A 22,633-nucleotide genomic window follows, 5' to 3' on the forward strand; every position below is an offset into this window, starting at 1 on the left:
CATTTGGTTATTTTTATGATTTTTATGTTTTTATCTTTTGACTTTTTCATGTTTAAACTTATGTTATTGGATATATTTGTGTAATTTTTATTATTATTGTGTACTAATATTTCATATTTAGAATTTGAAAGTGGGATATTAAGTCCCATTTCAAATTGCCATGCATGATTATATTTGTATGTATGTATATTGTCGATTGTACAAAACAGGGTAAAACAGTGCATTTTCAAAGACTGGCATTAAGTTCAGTAAAAGCTACTAATTTTGACGACAAGATGACAAATAAATGTGATATAACAACAGACGAAATGAACAAATGATATGCACCATTTATCATTCAGCAAACAAACGCCAATATGTTTGGAAACTTTGGTAAAATTTAATCATTTCTACACTAATCACCCTCAATAATTTAAATTGTACTGATTTCTTGCAAATGAGGGCATTACAAGATCTTGAGTGTGGGAAGGGGTTAAATTCTTTCGGATTTTTAAAATTTTTTATCTTTATACACTTGGTTACCATTAAAAATACTAGTAACGTAGTAGTTGTATTAGAATCTAGTGCTCTCTGATAATAAACAACAGCTCTAGTCTTATATACTGACTACCCAATTCTAGTAAAATTTTTCAAAATTTTCAATTAAATGAACTCAAAATCATGTTTATACATATTTATGAACGATAAAACTAGGTTTTAACACCGAAATTATTGTTACCTCAGAAAGGACATAAATTGAGAAACAAACCAAAATGTTAAAATTCATTTAAAATGGAATAGAGGACGATAAAAAGGAAAATAAAAGCCAAGTGTGGGAAAATTTACCAAGTTATCTTAAACATATGTCACATATATCTGTAACAAATAACTGAAAATACTTTTGCTTTGGATTAAACTAAAAAGTTTTACCCGATTTACTGTAATGAAAGATGGATCTACACGATGAATCAATTCCATCATTTAAAGGAAGTAAAGTCTTCCGAAAAAGACACGCGCTTCTTGATTTATGTCAGGAAGTTGTCGTCCAGACCAGCTGTAGGTTGACGAAAAATCTAAAAAAGTCAACACTAAAATCAGCAGGAAATCCACGGACCTCAGCATTAAACAGGGTCGGCAAGTGGTCAGATTTATCCTAACCATGAAAAGGATTTATCTCATAAAATGGGGGGGCACCGTGCAAATTAGCTGGATAAGACTAACAAATCAGATCCCCAGAAAGGATAATCTCCTTAAAGATTAAAAATCAGCTTTTAAGCCTGATATTACTCAATCCTAGAGATTGACCTTAAAGATTGAGAATTCAAACTCATGGAATTCAATGATATCTAAACTCGAGCTTGAACGAGAAAATATTTTGATTAAAATTACAAACCGATTTGTTTTCTGAAAACCCTATTTTCAATGTGTTCATTACCATTGAACGTAAAATCCTAGGAATTCACCTGGAATTCATTAGGTCACCTGAACAAAATCGGGTGTCAACCGTAAGAACGGTGGTTGCATAGCATGGTCAAAGACAGGACCTTTTGCCAGACCGAAAAATTATAAGGGTGAGCTTTACTATTGCTCCTACCAAGGATAGTAATTGCGTTCGACACGTTATAGACCATAATTAAAAGCATGTCAGGGGACATTGCCTTAACAGTTGCTTGTTCAACGCTTTCCTTTACAACCGGACGGTAGTTTGCCGAAAGGTAATATACGGGACAAGTAAACTGGACGTGTTGCTTTCCAAATACAAGGTTAGCAAGTGGGTGACACAAAACCGCAAGTTTTGAGCTAAAATTTTCAAATCTGAAACCCACCAAACCCACAAAAATATTTTGCAAACACCGGTGAAGGGTTATTCCGGAAAACTTATCTAGGGTAAAAGCTAGATTGAATTTTCAAAAGATCAAATATTTTCATAAAGATCCAATTTTCTTAAGGATCTACATTTTCATAGTCATGTGGGACTGTAAACCGCCTTTCAAATGTGCACTTTGCTTTGGAAACCAAAAGTAAATCGGCTATTTGATTGCAAGTGTCGTTGACCTAAACCCGAGGCAACTGTGGATGACACACCCACCTTTAACCATGGTTCTATCGTTACTACAATTGTTTATACCGCCGTATAGAAATCACTGATGTACAAAGTGTGAAGAATAAAGAAGTGATTCTAGTATTTCAAGACGATATTGCTTGAGGACAAGCAACGCTTAAGTGTGGGAATATTTGATAATGCTAAAAACGAACATATATTTCATAGCATTATTCCTCAAGAAAGACAAGCTTTTAGTTGCAATTGTTCTATTTACAAGTGATATTCGTTTAAATAATAAAAGGTGAAGACAAAAGACAGATTCGACGAATTGAAGACGCAAACGACCAAAAAGCTCAAAAGTACAAAATACAATCAATGAGGTTCAAATTATTGATAAGAAACGTCTCAAAATTACAAGAGTACAAGATTCAAAACATAAAGTACAAGATATTAAATTGTACGCAAGTACGTTCGAAAATTCGGAACCGGGACCAGAGTCAACTCTCAACGCTCGACGCAACGGACTAAAAATTACAAGTCAACTATGCACATAAATATAATATAATATTTAAATAATTCTTATAATTATTTAATATATTATATTATTTATAAAACCGTCGGCAGAAGAAAACAACCAAATATGAGCCACCCCAGCTGGCCATGCGATCGCATGGCCTGGAAGGCATAAATCCATGCAATCGCATGAGCCCCAGTTCCAGCCCACATGCCTATAAAAATCGAGCTTTGGTGCACCACAAATCCATCTATCTTTCTCTTCTCTCCATTCATACGTAATATTTATATTTATAATTTATATTTTAATTTTAATTTTAATTATAATTCTAATAATAAGGGTATGTTAGCGAATATTGTAAGGGTGTAAGTCGAAATTCTGTCCGTGTAACGCTACGCTATTTTTAATCATTGTAAGTTATGTTCAACCTTTTTACATTAATGTCTCGTAGCTAAGTTATTATTATGCTTATTTAAAACGAAGTAATCATGATGTTGGGCTAATTACTAAAATTGGGTAATTGGGCTTTGTACCATAATTGGGGTTTGGACAAAAGAACGACACTTGTGGAAATTAGACTATGGGCTATTAATGGGCTTTATATTTGTTTAACTAAATGATAGTTTGTTAATGTTAATATAAAGATTTACAATTGGGCGTCCCTATAAATTACCATATACACTCGATCGGACACGATGGGCGGGGTATTTATATGTATGAATAATCGTTCATTTAACCGGACACGGGAATGGATTAATAGTCACTAGAATAATTAAAACAGGGGTGAAATTATGTACAAGGACACTTGGTATAATTGATAACAAAATATTAAAACCTTGGATTACACTCAGTCGACATCCTGGTGTAATTATTAAACAAAGTATTAAAATCTTGTTACAGTTTAAGTCCCCAATTAGTTGGAATATTTAACTTCGGGTATAAGGATAATTTGACGAGGACACTCGCACTTTATATTTATGACTGATGGACTGTTATGGACAAAAACCAGACGGACATATTAAATAATCCAGGATAAAGGATAATTAACCCATGGGCATAAAACTAAAATCAACACGTCAAACATCATGATTACGGAAGTTTAAATAAGCATAATTCTTTTATTTCATATTTAATTTCCTTTATTTTATATTTAATTACACTTCTAATTATCGCATTTTTATTTATTGTTATTGTATTTAATTGCACTTTTAATTTTCGTACTTTTTAATTATCGCAAGTTTATTTTATCGCACTTTTATTATTCGCAATTTCATTATCGTTATTTACTTTACGCTTTAATTTAAGTCTTGTATTTATTTTTAATATTTTACATTTGGTTTTAACTGCGACTAAATTTTTAAAATCGACAAACCGGTCATTAAACGGTAAAAATCTCCCTTTATAATAATAATATTACTTATATATATATTTGTATTTTTATAAAAGTAAACTAATATAGCGTTAAGCTTTGTTTAAAAAGATTCCCTGTGGAACGAACCGGACTTACTAAAAACTACACTACTGTACGATTAGGTACACTGCCTATAAGTGTTGTAGCAAGGTTTAAGTATATCCATTCTCTAAATAAATAAATATCTTGTGTAAAAATGTATCGTATTTAATAGTATTTCCTTGTAAAAATTAATAGCTATTTTCTATATACCTCGCACGACATCAATAATATATATATATATATATATATATATATATATATATATATATATATATATATATATATATATATATATATATATATATATTTCATACGGAGTAATAATAAGAATATATGTGTGATAAGTGTCGAGCAAAATGCCATTTTATAGCATCAGGCCAGATTTTTGCCTCCATGCGATCGCATGGATTTCTAGGCTTGTGGCCATGCGATCGCATGGCCTTAGATTCCAGCTCACAAATTTTTGTTTTCTTGTTTGTCGACATGTTTTAATAATATAAATATAATATATTTAAATTATATAATTAATTATATATTATATTAAATTCACGTGCATAGTTGACTTGTAATTTTTGTTCCGATAAAACGTACGTTGTCACTCGACTTATGTCCCGGTTCCGGTTTTTCGAAAGCCCTTTCGTATGCTGAGAAAACTAGTACTTTTCGTTTCGTGACTCGTACCTTTGTCAAAATATAAACTTAAATTATCCATAACTATACCACTCAAAGTACAACTTGTACATTTGAGTGTTTTGGTCATTTACTTCTATAAATCATTGTCTCGCTATTTGTTAATATATATATATATATATATATATATATATATATATATAATAACAATTAGTTTTATGACCAAGTTAATAATATATAATTTCAATATTAATAAACATGTTATAAAATGCACATCGCACATTATTCATATAACTAATTCTAACAGTTAATATTCTTTATTTATCGTATGTGTTATTTAAACAAATACACTTAATTAACCAATCTTATTATATCGAAACACGTTCTCGCACGTTTGAAACAAAACCAATTTAATATTATGCAGTTTAGTTCTCCATTAACTTTTATCTAACTTTCATTATCTAACACTTTACCATTTTCCGAATACCGTTGAAAAAATGAATGATTTCTCAAATCAACGTGGACCTCTCAACAGAGACCCGTAATAATATCATAATCCTTAAGAGACTCAGTAAATATCTTTTACTTAAATCGTTTGTCATAATCTTTTAACTCCGTAGTTGAATATATCAATCAGATAATCCAACATATAAGTTTAATGCACAGTATCATTTACTTAACACTTTGTTACGTTTTCAGGTTATAGTATATGTATCTATTTACATATAATTGTTCGAGAATCGTTGAGAACAATCGAAGGGTAATTGAATAGTTCAAAATTTTTGAGATTCAACTTCATAGACTTTGCTTATCGTGTCGAAAATGTTAATCATACAAAGATTAAGTTTAATTTGGTCAGAAATTTCTGGGTCATCACAAAAGGAAAATAAAAGCCAAGTGTAGAAAAAATTTACCAAATTATTTAGAACATATATCACATATTTTTGTACAAATAATTGAAGATACTTTTATTTTGGACGATATTTATCAGTTTTACCCAGTTTATTATAATATAAAAGGAAGTAAAGTCTTCCGAGAGAAAAATACACGCGCTTCTTGATTTAGGTCAGGAAGTTGTCGTCCAGTCCATTTGTAGAGTCTACGAAAAACCTTGAAAAGTTTTCTCGAAAATCAGCTGGAAATTCACGGACCTCAGCATCAAACAGGGTCGCCAAGTGGTCAGACTTATCCTAACCATGAGAGGATCTGTCTCGTACAATGGGGGGCACCGTGCAAATTAGCTTATAAGACTAATGAATCAGATTTCCAGAAAGGATAATCTCCTTTAAAGATCAAAAATCAGCTTTTAAGCCTGATATTACTCAATCCTTGAGATTGACCTTAAAGATTGAGAATTACAAACTCATGGAATTCGATGATATCTAAACTCGAGCTTGAACGAGAAAATATTTTGATCAAAATTACAAACCAATTTGTTTTCTGAAAACCCATTTTTAATGCGTTCATTACCATTGAACGTAAAATCCTAGGAATTCACCTGGAATTCATTAGGTCACCCGAACCAAATCGGGTATCAACCGTAAGAACGGTGGTTGCATAGCATGGTCAAAGACAGGACCTTGTGCCAGACCGAAAAACTATAGGGTGATCTTTACTATTGCTCCTACAAAGGATAGTAATTGCATCCGACACATTATAGACCATAATCAAAAGCATGTCACAGGACATTGCCTTAACAGTTGCTTGTTCAACGCTTTCCTTTACAACCGGACGGTAGTTTACCGAAAGGTAATATACGGAGCAAGTAAACTGGACGTGTTGATTTCCCAATACAAGGTTAGCAAGTGGGTGACACAAAACCATAAGTTTTGAGCTAAAATTTTCAAATCTGAAACCCACAAAAACCCACAAAAACAATTTGCAAACACCGGTGAAGGGTTATTCCGGAAAACTTATCTAGGGTAAAAGCTAGAATGAATTTTCAAAAGATCAAATGTTTTCATAAAGATCCAATTTCCTTAAGGATCTAAATTTTCATAGTCATGTGGGACTGTAAACCACAACGTTACTATCATTGTTCATACCGCCAAATCAAAATCACTGATGTACAAAGTGTGAAGAATAAAGAAGTGATTCTAGTATTTTTTTTTTTCAAGACTATATTGCTTGAGGACAAGCAAGCTCAAATGTGAGAATATTTGATAATGCTAAAAACGAACATATATTTCATAGCATTATCCCTCAAGAAAGACAAGCTTTTAGTTGCAATTGTTCTATTTACAAGTGATATTCGTTTAAATAATAAACGGTGAAGACAAAAGAAAGATTCGACAAATTGAAGACGCAAATGACCAAAAAGCTAAAAAGTACAAAGTACAATCAAAGTGGTTCCAATTGTTGATAAGAAACGTCTAGAAATTACAAGAGTACGAGCCGCGAAACGCAAAGTACAAGATATTAAATTGTACGCAAGGACGTTCGAAAATCCGGAACCGGGACCAGAGTCAACTCTCAACGCTCGACGCAACGGACTAAAAATTACAAGTCAACTATGCACATGAATATAATATAATATATAATTAATTCTTAAAATTATATATATATTATATTATTTATTAAAACCGTCGGCAAACTAGCAAACAAAAGCATGTGGCCTGATCCAGCTGGCCATGCGATCGCATGGCCTGGAAGAACAAAACTCATGCGATCGCATGGCCCTAAAAGTTGGGTCAGATCCTATAAATTTCGCGTATTTTGGCCGAATTTCTTACATAATTTTGAATCTCTCTCTCTCTCTTACAGATATATATATATATATATATATATATATATATATATATTATAATTTTAATTTAAGATTAATAATAATAAAGGTATGTTAGCGAATGTTGTATGTGTGTAAGTCGAAATTCTGTCCGTGTAACGCTGCGCTATTATTAATCATTGTAAGTTATGTTCAACCTTTTTAAATTAATATCTCGTAGCTAAGTTATTATTATGCTTATTTAAATTAAAGTAATCGTGATGTTGGGCTAAAATATTAAAGACGGAGTAATTGAGCTTTGTACCATAATTGGGGTTTGGACAAAAGAATGACACTTGTGGAAATTAGACTATGGGCTATTAATGATCTTTATATTTGTTTAATTGAATGATAGTTCGTTAATTTAATATAAAAATTACAATTGGATGTACCTATAAATAACCACATACACTCGATCGGACACGATGGGCGGGATATTTATAAGTACTAATAATCGTTCATTTAATCGGACACGGGAATGGATTAATAGTCAATGGACTTATTAAAACAGAGGTGAATTACATACAAGGAAAATTGGTGTAATTATAGTTTAAGTCCCCAATTAGTTGGAATATTTGACTTCGGATATAAGGATAATTTGACGAGGACACTCGCACTTTATATTTATGACTGATGGACTTTTATGGACAAAAATCAGATGGACATATTGAATAATCCAGGACAAAGGACAATTAACCCATGGTAATAAACTAAAATCAACACGTCAAACATCATGATTAAAAAGTTTAAATAAGCATAATTCCTTTATTTCATATTTCATCGCATTTTTATTTACAGTCATTTTATTTAATTGCACTTTTAATTATCGTACTTTTTAATTATCGCAATTTTATTTATTGTCATTTTATTTATTGCACTTTAATTTATCGCACTTTAATTATTGTCATTTAATTTACGCTTTAAATTAAGTTATATTTATTTTTAATATTTTACATTATGTTTTAACTGCGACTAAAGTTTTAAAATCGACAAACCGGTCATTAAATGGTAAAAAACCCCTTATATATATATATATATATATATATATATATATATATATATATATATATATATATATATATATATATATATATATATATATATATATATATATATATATATATATATATATATATAGTTTTAAAAAAATATAGCGTTAAACTTGGCTAGTTCCCTGTGGACGAACCGGACTTACTAAAAACTACACTACTGTACGATTAGGTACACTGTCTATAAGTGTTGTAGCAAGGTTTAGGTATATCCACTCTATAAATAAATAAATAACTTGTGTAAAATTGTATCGTATTTAATAGTATTTTGGAATAAAAATATAAGCTATTTCGTATACACCTCTACACACATCAATTAATTTCATTTAATATATATAAACATGAAAAAGTTCGGGTCACTACACTTTACGACTAACCCGCCACACATGGACGCGGTTATACCAGCTCTGATACCACTGTCATACCCCGTCCTAATCCATCTGGACGAAGTCATCAACATTTGGTCCCATTGCGAGGTACTGTCCTAAATATGCCATGAACGACTCCATGTAATATCCTTAAAATGAGCAAATGCCACTACAAGAAAAATGCTCGTATAGGACCTTTTTTCTGGGACCTAGTAAAATATGGTCCTAAATGCTACTTACATAGGACCAAACAATATTTAGGTCCTTTTATGAGCTACGCTTTTAGAGTATGGTCCTATTATGAGGTACTCTTTTAGAGTAGGGTCCTATGATGAGATACGCTTTTAGAGTAGGTCCTATAATCATATATTTTCATATGAAACTTAAAAAGTAGATCCTAATAGAGGATCTTATAAGACATTTATTTTATAGAGTCTCATTATATGTTTATGTAATAGGACACTTAATATGAACGTCATATTAAATATATCTTTAGAGACCAATTATTTCCGAGGGTCTTATTAAATTGTATCATGTTAGGACTTTTGGATTTTATGTCCTACAAATTTATCTTATTAGGACACATTATATGACAGTCATATGAACTGTACCTTTATAGGACGTTTATTTTTGTGAGTCGTGTGATAGTAGAACATAATAGGACTTAATATGACTGATTGATATTTTTCTGTCCTAATTGTCATATGATTTCATAGGACATTTTAAGTGTGAACCATAAGATAGTACTTTATAAGACATTTAACGGCATAGTGTAGTATTACATGTTTATTTAATAGAACACCTTATATAAAAGTCATATGAAATAAACTCTAATAGGACATTTATTTGTCATAGTTGTATTATAACATAAGCTAACAGGACATGTGATATATATGTTGTATCATTGTAAAATTTTAGGGCACATTAATTATTTAATATTATGGAGGAGTTTTTGGGGTTCTAATTATCATATGATTTCATATGACACTTTAATTGTGAATCATCAAATGGAACTTTATAAGACATATAACGATTTAGTGTCGCATTATGTGTTAATTTAATATGACACTTTATAAAAAAGTCATATGAAATAAACTATCATAGGACATTTATTTTTCATAGTCGCATTATATCATAAGCTAATAGGACATGTGATAGGACCAAACAATATTTAGGGTCTCATTATGATATAAGCTTTTAGAGTGGGGTCCTAAAGAGAGCTATTTAGTGGGACACGTTATTTTTTTGCGTCCTATCATCATATATTTTCATAGGACACTTAGAAAGTGGATCCTAATAGAGGAGTTTATAAGACATTTATTTGTTAATGTCTCATTATGTGTTTATGTACTAGGACACTTTATATGAAGGTCATATGAGATAAACCTTTAGAGGCCAGTTGTTTCTGAGAGTCTTATTATATTGTAACATATTAGTAGGACATCTGGTACTTACGTCCTCTAAATGTATGTTATTAGGACACTTAAATTAATAATAGGACGGATGAGTTTTTGGGATCCTAATTATCCTATGAGTTAATATGAGATAATAGGATATTTAAATTGTGGATCATATAAAGGGATTGTTGTCTCATTATTTAGTAATATAATAGGACACGTGATATGACGGTCATATGAAATGTACTTTTATAAGACGTTTATTTGTGTGAGTCGTATTATAGTAGAACATAATAGGACACTTAGATCCATTAATAGGACTGATTAGTTTTTCGAGTCTTAATTATCATACGATTTAATAGGACACTTTATTTGTGAATCATAAAATGTAACTTTATAAGACATTTGACGTTTTAGTGTCGCAGTATGTGTTAATTTAATAGGACGCTTTATATAAAAGTTATATGAAATAAACTATCTTAGGACATTTATTTGTCCTATTCGTATTACATCAGAAGCTAATAGGACAAGTGATACATATGTCCTATCATTGCAAATTTCTATGACACTTTGATTCTTTAATATGACGGAGGAGTTTCTGGAGTCATAATTATTATATGATTTCATAGGACACTTTAATTGTGAATCACATTTAATAGGACACCATATATAAAAGTTATATGAATTAAAATATCATAGGACATTTATTTGTGCTAGTCATATTACTTCAAAAGTTAATAGGACATGTGATACTTATATCCTATCATTGTAAATTTTTATAACACTTTGATTATTTAATATAATGAAGGAGTTTTTGGAGGGTCTTAATTAGCATATGATTTCATTGGACACTATAATTGTGAATCATTAAACATGACTTTGTAATACATTTAACGGTTTCATGTCGCATTATGTGTTAATTTAATACGACACTTTATATAAAAGTCATATCAAATATACAATCATAAGGCATTTTTTTGTCATGTTCGTATTATATCGGAACATATAAAGACATTTGATATTTAGGTCATATCAATGTAAGTTATTAGGAGACGTTGATTGTTCAACAAAACCAATGAGTTATTTGTGTCTAAGAAATTATAAAGAACATAAGGAGTTATGAACAAAGTTATGAACATTGCATATTAGGCCAGTAGATTAAGCTACTGATTCTCAAGTGATGCAGTCCTTATAACATAAAATTGACTGTTTCTTGTGTGATGCAACAAAGTTATTTCAGCTCAAAGTTAAAAAATAAAGATTTTGAAAGTCAAAAAAGACTATTAATTTGAGATAGAGGTAGTAATATTTTAGGACTTTTAAAAAGTGTTCTAGAAAACCATATTTATTGTAGTGCGAGTTTGATTATTATTCCTACAAGATAGACGTGGAGCCGAATAATACCATCAAATAATTAATTTGCTTTCCCTTTTTAATTATTGGTAATAAATTACTCCGTATTTTTGATGAACTAAAAGATTTGCTTGGTTTAGATTACCAAACATATAGATCTTATAGTATCATCGTGTAATAAATCTATAATGGTTCTGCCATTTTTGTCCAATTGGTTGTCCTCTTTTTTTCAGCTAAAAAACGAATAACAATAACATAACAATAACAAATAACAAATACTATTAAAATATGATAACTTCATTGTAAATTTTGGACTTCAAAATAAACCGAAAAGACTACAAACAAGTAAACCATCCTAGTTGGCACCATATGCCTTAATCTTAAGTTACTCGTTTGAGGTAAGAGCTGATCACAATATTAAAAACATAAAACCAAAAATGAGGTCTTAAAATGAGTGCACTTTCAGATTTATATCAAAAAAATTTGCTGCAGCTGATATAATAAAGATTATTTATTAGAACTAATCAGAACACTAAAAACTGATTGTTGCTACAAGTTTCATATATCACATACAAACACGCCCAAGCTGGAAATGGACTTTACAATGTTGAGAAAAAGGGGTTTCATGTAAAACAATTACAGGAGCTGAAGATAATGCTCGTAGCATCAGAATTTCCCAAAAGATATCCATTAGAAAACCGATCAGCCATGACTTATAAGAAGCATAAGCTCTTACCACCTATGAATAAAAATTGAAGAATATATTTACGAAGACAATGAAATTTTTTTCTTCTTTAACACATACTAACATACATGAAAGTTCAGAAGTTAAATCAACATGCATAAGTTATCCTTAATATTGTGAAAAAATAATATCAGGTTATGCAACTTGCAACAGGAAAAATATCAACTTCAAAAAGAAAACAAAGGTCAACCTTAGAAGTTAAGATCTTCTTAATATGTTTAGTGCATAATATAACAATAAAAGGAAACTCTCTTTACTGCATAGTTAGTTTCCAAAGTTTGAAACTTCAAATAGTATTCTTCAAGTAGAAAAAAAACATTTGTAGAGGGTTTTATGCCAAGTGCTAACTACTTATTGCGTTTATCATGACAAATAGAACCAAATTGTTGTTGCATTTTTGCTGCAACAGTTCCTGTAGTGTTGGTTGCTGCTTTTCTGGTTGAAGTCTGACATAACTATGGCGGTGGCTGCTTGGTTTCAATATACATTTTAACCGTGAAACGACAGTTGAGACCGTTAGTAGTAGTTTTCAACCGTTCATCATACAAAAACACAACCCCACAATATCGGCAAGCACATTAACAATCACCGACATCATCATAAACAATTGTTACTCCTGCAATTCAGTCAGCCACAACAAAATCAACAAACTATGATAAATAGCATTAAACCTTAATACACTTAATTTCAAATAATAATAAGAACATACACATAGAATTAACTTATCCAATCTATGATAAGCCATTATCATCAAGCACCAAGTGGTCCCGAATTAGATGAACCTATACTCACTTGGATTACGATGACTACCATCTACAAATAAGAGTTATTAACAACCCTTTTTCTTTTTTCTTACATACAAAGAGGACATATTGCTACTTACACCATCAGTTAAGTTTTTTTAGGCGGCATAGTTATACAGTTTATCAGGCAGACTAAAACATGAAAAAGAAGACACAAACAACAAAAGACAGCTTCATACAAATAAAGAACAACAGAGAAGCAGAGAAGCAAATATTAAACACAAATTAAGAAAAATTCAAAGTAGAACTCAACACTAAAAATAAATACTAACTAACAACAACATAGACAAACAAAATCAGAATACATAGCAAGAAATCTACAAAGAAAAAACAATTTAAAAAAGCAAACTAAAAAAAAATTACAGAGAAGAAATTAACCTGATATTTGGTGCAAAATCTGTGAGTGTAGATGCATGATTGAAGAAGAAAGGAAGATGCAAAAGCCAAGTCAACAGCAAAATCAGATAGAAAATCAGAGTAATCGGAACATGGAAGTAAGAAAGCAGATATTGGAATAAAGTTTTTTTGAAAAAGTAAAATAATAACATGGAAATAATACTGAAACCCTAGAAGTGAAGAGCATGTCACCGGACAGGTGTGGGACACGTGCTTGTCATCTAAAAACAAAAAGAAAAACAACTTAGACCAGAGTCGAGCCTTAGTGAGTTCGGAACAGAAGGCATGCCACACCCATCCCGACCAAATGAAGACAATACTCAAAATTGGCACACATTTTACTTAAACCATTAGGTACGACGATGCTTAAACTTGAAAACGGCAGAAATCAGCGTTGCTAATAGTATATAAGTGTAATTAGAGTAACAAAAAAAAAAACCATAAGACATACCTTCAATAACATGTAGTTGACCAACACTCTTTAACATAGCCCTCGTGAAAAACTAACAGATGGAACACTTCTAACCACAATAATACCCACATCTGATAATTATCAGTAACCGTAACCGAAACAGAAGACGAAGACATCGGAAACGAAACTAAAGGCTCAACTACATTACCAACAGGATTACCTATGGTGCCACTATTATGCACCATCCGCCTCCTCCCCATCAGCCTAATAGTAGCAGAGGGAAGAGCTGAATCACACTCTTTAGCATGCATAAGCACAACCGAAACACCACTATCCCTACTAACTCTCCTTATACGTTTTCTAGAAGACATTTTTCGAAACAGAACTAAAGTGCAACACATTAAAAAGCAATATTCACATATAATGAAACACATTTGAACAATCAATAAAATAACAATAACAATCAATATTAATATAAAAACCACATAACAATACCAGAAACACAATTAGCAAACAGCTGATGGAACAAAAAAAAAATATATATATATATATATATATATATATATATATATATATATATATATATATATATATATATATATATATATTCAGCCATACACGAAATTAAAAAGAGAACTCACCTTCAACAAAGAAGAAAACAGCGATAGCACAATAACCTGCAACGAAAACAACATTTTTACACAAAATTGAGACAACAAAGATAAGACTTACCTCAGAGATAACGGCTACGATGGTGACGACGACGGTTTGAGGCGAATCGCGATCATAAACGTTAACACTCAAAGTTGAACGGAAAGAAAAACTAAAATCTGTTCTTAATCAAAGTAACCCAAATAATTTATCTGGCAAAACATCAATCAAAATATAGCCACCAAATCGAAAACCAAATCACGAAGAAATTATAAACCCTAGGATTACATATGAAACAAAATCTGAAATAAATAAATTTATGGATAACATCCAAATCTTCACGAAATCAGAAACCCTAATGTTAGATGAGAATGGAACCTACAAAATAAACATGAGAGAAAAGAGCGAGTGAGGTATATGAATGAGGAGGGAATACCGTAAGAGCTAAAAAGAATGGAACGGTTTTAGTAACGGACTGATGTGTTTGATTTTATTTTTGCAAATAAAGGAGAGGAGAAGGAGGATAACACACTCTTTTTTTTTTTTTATCCATACACTAAGTTACTATTATATCTTTATTTATAATAATTTATTTATGATATGATAATGCAAGTTTAATTTCATATGTAAATTTAGGGATATAATTTCAAGTATTATGATAAAAAAAAAATGTGTATGGATTAAAAAGGAGTATATGAGTATCACCTCCCATAATTATTTAAAAAAAATCATTTTTAGATGGTAAAACATTAGTCCTACAGCTTGCCGTTCAAAAAAAAAAAAACATTAGTCCTACATATATTTTTATATAAATAATAGATAAGATATAATTTATATAGATATATAGATATAAAGGTAGATATTGTGGGTTCGTTGGATCCACACTTACAAACTATCAGGTCGAAATTTCTGGACAATCGATACTCAGCCTAACTCGAGTTGGAGTTGGCGGCAAATTCTAGAAGTTCGTGATCAAGTTAAAGGTAAATTCATTCACATTATAGGTAATGATGAAAATACCTCAATGTGGTATAACATTTGGTGTGATCTAGGCCCTCTTGCTGACCTTATATCGACTAGAATGATTTATCAGGAGGGCTTTGACCCCGCGTTTTCTATTAAAGATATGATTCTTGTTAATAACATGACTTGACCTTCTAGCTGGGTAACTCGTGTCCCACTTTTGTCTAATGTTGTTGCTCCTATTAGTATGGGAATATGTTCGAAGCAGAAGCAATTTGGTCCCTTGGGCTTCGGTGGTTTGGTTTTCCAACAATATTCCAAAACATGCTTTTGTGTTGTGGTTACTTATGGGAGAAAAACTTAAAACGCAAGACAAGCTTAAACATTGGGAAGTGAATTCTCAAGTGTTAGTATGTACGCTATGTGAGCAAGTGCAAGACTCTCATGATCACTTGTTTTTTAATTGTCCATTCTCGAATCAGGTTTGGAATCGCGTAAAACAGCATATGGAATTTCCCATTTTCAGTGACTCGTGGAAGGATTTTATGCTGTTGGTTAGCCCTTTTGCCAAAAGACGGGTTGCTCGTATTATAGTGGTTAAACTGTTATTTGCAGCTACGGTTTATTCTATTTGGCAGGAAAGAAATAATAGATTGTTCAAGAAGAAGAAAAGATCGGTGGATCGGGTTTAAAAGGACACGTTTGAAGTTAATGTCTATCAAATGGAAGGCTACTCTGCAGACTCTCAGATTGAAATCAGATTGGAAGATCTCCTGAGTTTCTCTTTTTATTTTTGTAAGTGAGCATGTGGCTCTTGTAGTTAAAATAGCTAGATGTAGCTTGGTTGTTTGAGAGGTTACAGGGCTCACCTATAACCGTTTGTTCTTCATTGTAAACGTTCATTATTCTTTTTAATAAGTTTCACCGGGTAAAATCCATTACCCAAAAAAAAGATATAGTTATAGATATAGATAAAACATTTATTTCATTTATCGATTAATAAATAAATATGTTAGTGACAATTAATTCAATGTATCATTCTTTTTTAAATATAGTTATCTAAATCTATCTAAGTTAAAATAATTATTTCAGTTAAAAATAATATAGTTATCTAAGTTAAAAATAATATGTATATGAGTTATAAATATTGATTGATGAGAATGGAACCTACAAAATAAACATGAGAGAAAAAATCGAACATTAGTAAATAATATGTATATGAGTTATAAATAATATGTATCATTTTTTTTTAAAGAAAAAATCGAACATTGTGAAACATTTATCAAACGATGAAACTAATATAATTAAAAATTAAATTTCGTATAATTTAAATATAGTTATCTAAGTTAAATAATATGTATACTATCTTACACCTAAAAAATTCGTGAAATTATATTTATTAATATTCATTGTTAATAATTAATTGATAATTGACTTATCAATAAGTGATTTGGTGAGGGTGTAGTTGCTAGTGGTTTAGGGGTGGTTCGGTCATGGTTCGTTGGTTCGGTGGTTGATAATGCTAAAAACGAACATATATTTCATAGCATTATTCCTCAAGAAAGACAAGCTTTTAGTTGCAATTATTCTATTTACAAGTGATATTCGTTTAAATAATAAAAGGTGAAGACAAAAGACAGATTCGACGAATTGAAGACGCAAACGACCAAAAAGCTCAAAAGTACAAAAGACAATCAAAAAGGTTCCAATTATTGATAAGAAACGTCTCGAAATTACAAGAGTACAAGATTCAAAACGCAAAGTACAAAATATAAAATTGTACGCAAGGACGTTCGAAAATCCGGAACCGGGACCAGAGTCAACTCTCAACGCTCGACGCAACGGACTAAAAATTACAAGTTAACTATGTATATAAATATAATATAATATATAATTAATTATATTAATTATATATATATTATATTTATAAATAAACCGTCGGCAGAGAAAGACTCCAAAGTGTGAGCTGGAATCTCAAACTCCGCGACTCGCGGAGTTTGAAGGCAAAATATGCCGCGAGTCGCGGAGCCCCAAATTTCAACTCTGGCTATAAATCAAACCGAATTCTGATCATTTTTCATATTCTATTTCTCTCTTCTCTCATATATACGATATATATATATATATAATTTATATTTTAATTTTAATTTTAATTATAATTCTAATAATAAGGGTATGTTAGCGAATGTTGTAAGGGTGTAAGTCGAAATTCTGTCCGTGTAACGCTACGCTATTTTTAATCATTGTAAGTTATGTTCAACCTTTTTACATTAATGTCTCGTAGCTAAGTTATTATTATGCTTATTTAAAACGAAGTAATCATGATGTTGGGCTAATTACTAAAATTGGGTAATTGGGCTTTGTACCATAATTGGGGTTTGGACAAAAGAACGACACTTGTGGAAATTAGACTATGGGCTATTAATGGGCTTTATATTTGTTTAACTAAATGAAAGTTTGTTAATATTAATATAAAGATTTACAATTGGGCGTCCCTATAAATTACCATATACACTCAATCGGACACGATGGGCGGGGTATTTATATGTACGAATAATCATTCATTTAACCGGACACGGGAATGGATTAATAGCCACTAGAATAATTAAAACAGGGGTGAAATTACATTCAAGGGTAATTGGTGTAATTGTTAACAAAGTAGTAAAACCTTGGTTTACACGCAGTCGATAACCTGGTGTATTCATTAAACAAAGTATTAAAACCTTGTTACAATTCGAATCCCCAATTAGTTGGAATATTTAACTTCGGGTATAAGAATAATTTGATGAGGACACTCGCATTTTATATTTATGACTGATGGACTGTTATGGACAAAAACCAGACGGACATATTAAATAATCCAGGACAAAGGACAATTAACCCATGGGCATAAAACTAAAATCAACACATCAAACATCATGATTACGGAAGTTTAAATAAGCATAATTCTTTTATTTCATATTTAATTTCCTTTATTTTATATTTAATTGCACTTCTAATTATCGCACTTTTATTTATTGTTATTTAATCGCACTTTTAATTATCGTACTTTTTAATTATCGCAAGTTTATTTTATCGCACTTTTATTATTCGCAATTTCATTATCGTTATTTACTTTAAGTTTTAATTTAAGTCTTTTATTTATTTTATATTTTACATTAGGTTTTAACTGCGACTAAAATCTTAAAATCGACAAACCGGTCATTAAACGGTAAAAACCCCCCTTTATAATAATAATATTACTTATATATATGTTTGTATTTTTATAAAAGTAAACTAATATAGCGTTGAGCTTTGTTTAAAGATTTCCCTGTGGAACGAACCGGACTTACTAAAAACTACACTACTGTACGATTAGGTACACTGCCTATAAGTGTTGTAGCAAGGTTTAAGTATATCCATTCTATAAATAAATAAATATCTTGTGTAAAATTGTATCGTATTTAATAGTATTTTCCTAGTAAAATATCAACTATTTTGTATACACCTCGCATAACATCAAGTATTTTTGGCGCCGCTGCCGGGGAAATCTCTTAAAAGCCGGAAGCGGAACGCTAATATAAAAAAAAAAAAAGATTTTTAGCTTACTTCTATTAAAAATTCGCTTTTGTAAAAATACGTTTTAAATATTCAAAAATATAAAAAGAAAAACAAAAATATAAGCATTTTTAAGATTTTGTTAAATATTTAAGTTTTATAAGTTTCTTTATTTTTATTTTAGTTTATAATAATATAAATTTTATTAAACATCTTTTATTTATATAAAAATAGAAAACAGAAAATAAAAAATAAATAAATAAAGAAAAAACGCGTCGAATATTTAAATCTGTCAACTGAATTTCTGAACCACGCGACTCGCGGGGTTTGATGCAATAAATGCCGCGACTCGCGGAGCCTTTCTGACAGGCGACAAAAAACCCTAAACCAGCATTAATTACGGGTTTTAATTAATTATTATTATTATTTAAACCTAATTATTATTATTATTATTATTAGTTTTATTTTTACTTTTACTTTTTATTTAATTTATGTATTTAGTATTAATTAGTTTTATTAAATTGTAAAATTAGTAGTTTTATTAAAAAAAATAATATAAAAATAATATTTTTATAAAAATTGTACTTTTTACAACTTTTTGTATATTTTTATATTTTGTCCCTTTTTAATCGTTGTAGTGTAATATTTGTATTTTTAGCTCATATTTAATTTTAAACTTAGTTTTTGCTATAGTTATTTTTACTCCTAGATTTTTAGGCTTTGCCGTAGAATTCCTTAAGTGCTTTTTCTTTAGACTAAGATTTAGGTGCTTTAGAATTTTGCGACGCCTTTTTAAGTTTTAGTTTCTTTTTAAGTTATTTCCATTTGGGATTTAGTTTTTCCTGTAAGCTTTAATATTTTTAGACACCTTTTACTATGTATCAATTATCATTTCAATTAGTAATTTCAATTTGCGATTATAATTTTAAGTTAGTTGTAGTAATAAGGTTAGGTTAGTCAAGTATTTTTAAGTTTTTATAAGTTTCTTTTATTTTTCCGTCACCTTTTATTTTTCAACCATTTTTTCTTTTTCTACCTCTTGCGACGAACTCTTTTTCTTTCTTATTTCTCGCTATTCTAGTTTTAGGACATAGATTTTTATTCTACTTCTTATCTAAATTTCTTAAAATTACGAAAATTTATTTTGAGTGGTTAAATTGATAGACATCAAAATTTTCTGGTTCGTAGTAATAGTTGGATTTGTACGTGGACCGGGTTATTGGAGCCAAACAGTCCTCAATTATATTGAGACCAAACGAATCCTGCCCCTCTGCTGCATCTTTTGGCTATTCGAAACGTGGGCAAAATCAGAAAAGTCTATTGATTGGATAACTTATTATAATTTTTCTTTCCTTTTAAAAACTAATAGGATATTCAGTGAATGCACCGAGCAAGACGTTCACCACCTTTTGTACGTTCACCACCTGTAACTCGATCGAGACATCGTTTAACAAATATAACCGCCGTTGATTTTTCTTTAGAATCGTCATCTAGTCGAACAAGAACTCCAATTCAAATTTCCGATAATCCATCTTTTGAACCCGACTTCACAATTAAGAACCCGGAGCATATTCAAGGACAATTCCAAGATCTTGAACCACTAATTATTCCTCCTGAGCCACAAACCATTAAATCAGAATCCTCTAGTGATTCGTATTCAACAAATTCAATTATGGAAGTAACGGAACCTCTAAGTATGGAAGATCGAATGAGAGCCACACGCACGGGCCAAGGTCACGCCATTATTAAGCCAGAAGTTAATGCGCCAGATTATGAAATCAAAGGACAAATTCTACACATGGTAACTAACCAATGCCAATTCAGTGGTGCACCGAATGAAGATCCTAACGAACACCTTCGTACGTTTAAAAGAATTTGTACACTATTCAAAATCTGAGAAGTGGAAGATGAGCAGATCTATCTCATGTTGTTTCCTTGGACTTTAAAAGGAGAAGCCAAAGATTGGTTAGAATCGTTACCTGAAGGGGCGATTGACACATGGGATGTCTTAGTTGAAAAATTTCTTCAAAGATTCTTTCCGGCATCTAAAGCCGTGAGACTTCAAGGAGAAATTGTTACGTTCACACAAAAGCCAAATGAAACATTATATGAGGCGTGGACAAGATTCGGAAGGATGTTGAGAGGATGTCCTCAACACGGTTTAGACACTTATCAAATAGTACAAATATTCTACCAAGGTGTCAACGTTGCTACACGAAAAGACATCGACATAACAGCTGGTGGTTCCATTATGAAGAAAACCGCAACTGAAGCTTACAAAATTATTGATAACACAGCCTCCCACTCGCATGAGTGGCACCAAGAAAAAGATATTTTTCGTTCATCTAAAGTGGCTAGAGCCGATTCTAGCCATGACTTTGATTCCGTTTCAGCAAAAATAGATGCTTTCGAAAGACGAATGGAAAAGATGAATAAAGATATTCACGCAATACGAATCAGTTGTGAGCTATGCGGTGGACCACACTTATTGAAAGATTGTCACATTGAACCAACATTGGAACAACGAGAGAATGTTTCCTATATGAACCAAAGGCCTGGAAATAATTATCAAAATAATTATCAACCGCCAAAGCTAAACTTCAATCGAAATCAAAACATTCTTTACAATCCAAAAGGACCCGAAAATAACTGGTATAACCAACAAGGTCCGAATAACCAACCAACTCAAAACAACACTTTCAATCAACAAAGACCTGGCTTATATAAACCACAACAACAAACCGAAGAGAAAAAGTCAAATATGGAAGACGTGGTATTCAAGCTAGTTGAATCTCAAACACAATTTATTGAAACTCAAACCCAAACGAACGAGAGATTTGATCAGTCATTAAGAACTCAACAAGCTTCCATTTTGAATCTAGAAAAACACGTAGGTACTCTTGCTAGCATGATGAGTGAGAGGGAACAAGGAAAGCTACCAAGTAATACTGAAGTAAATCCTCGGAATGAGAATGTTAATATGGTTTCAACGAATTCTGAAAAACCAGCACCAGAAGATGGGAAGGTTTTAGATGAGAGTAACAATGAAGAAGTTACACCACCACCACCCGAGTATGTAAAGCCAGTGGTGGCACCATACAAACCACCCATCCCGTTTCCAAGAAAAGGAGTTGAGTATGAGCAAGTAATAAGTAATAAAGATTGTGATACTTCTGGAAAAAAGAAGAAGAAAAAGAATAAGAAAGTACAAGAAACAAAAGCCGTAGAAGTAAACCCGGTGAAGACAGTTCCACCAAAACCTCCACCTAGGGTAGGTGATCCGGGTGAATTTATTGTTCCCTGTCTACTTAGTGATTGTGTCATGTATGATGCACTAGCAGATTTAGGTGCAAGTGTAAGTATTATGCCTCTTTCATTATATAAGAGATTAGGAGTAGGTAAGTTAAGTCCAACGGATATGAGTGTTCGACTCTTTGATCAAACCATTAAGCACCCAGTTGGAATTGCTGACAACCTACCCGTTCAAGTAGGCAATTTAACCTTTCTAGTCGAATTTATTGTCATTGACATAGAAGAAGACCCAAACATTCCTCTAATTTTAGGTTGGCCATTCT

At 31.2% G+C, this 22,633-nt stretch overlaps 1 protein-coding gene and 1 non-coding gene across 2 annotated transcripts; one reads left to right on the forward strand and one right to left on the reverse strand.

Annotated features, from left to right (window-relative positions):
• The first annotated feature begins 15,748 nt into the window (after positions 1–15,748).
• On the forward strand, positions 15,749–16,213 carry LOC139888366 (uncharacterized). The gene has a single exon (XM_071871374.1). The coding sequence runs from the start codon at positions 15,749–15,751 to the stop codon at positions 16,211–16,213; it is 465 nt and encodes a 154-aa protein (XP_071727475.1).
• A 4,901-nt stretch (positions 16,214–21,114) lies between these two features.
• On the reverse strand, positions 21,115–21,221 carry LOC139895281 (small nucleolar RNA R71). Its single transcript, XR_011775740.1, has one exon. It is a non-coding gene; the product is annotated as a small nucleolar RNA R71 (small nucleolar RNA).
• Positions 21,222–22,633: the final 1,412 nt, after the last annotated feature.

This window comes from Rutidosis leptorrhynchoides, chromosome 2 (genome assembly GCF_046630445.1).
Source record: "Rutidosis leptorrhynchoides isolate AG116_Rl617_1_P2 chromosome 2, CSIRO_AGI_Rlap_v1, whole genome shotgun sequence".
NCBI classification, from domain to species: Eukaryota; Viridiplantae; Streptophyta; class Magnoliopsida; order Asterales; family Asteraceae; genus Rutidosis; species Rutidosis leptorrhynchoides.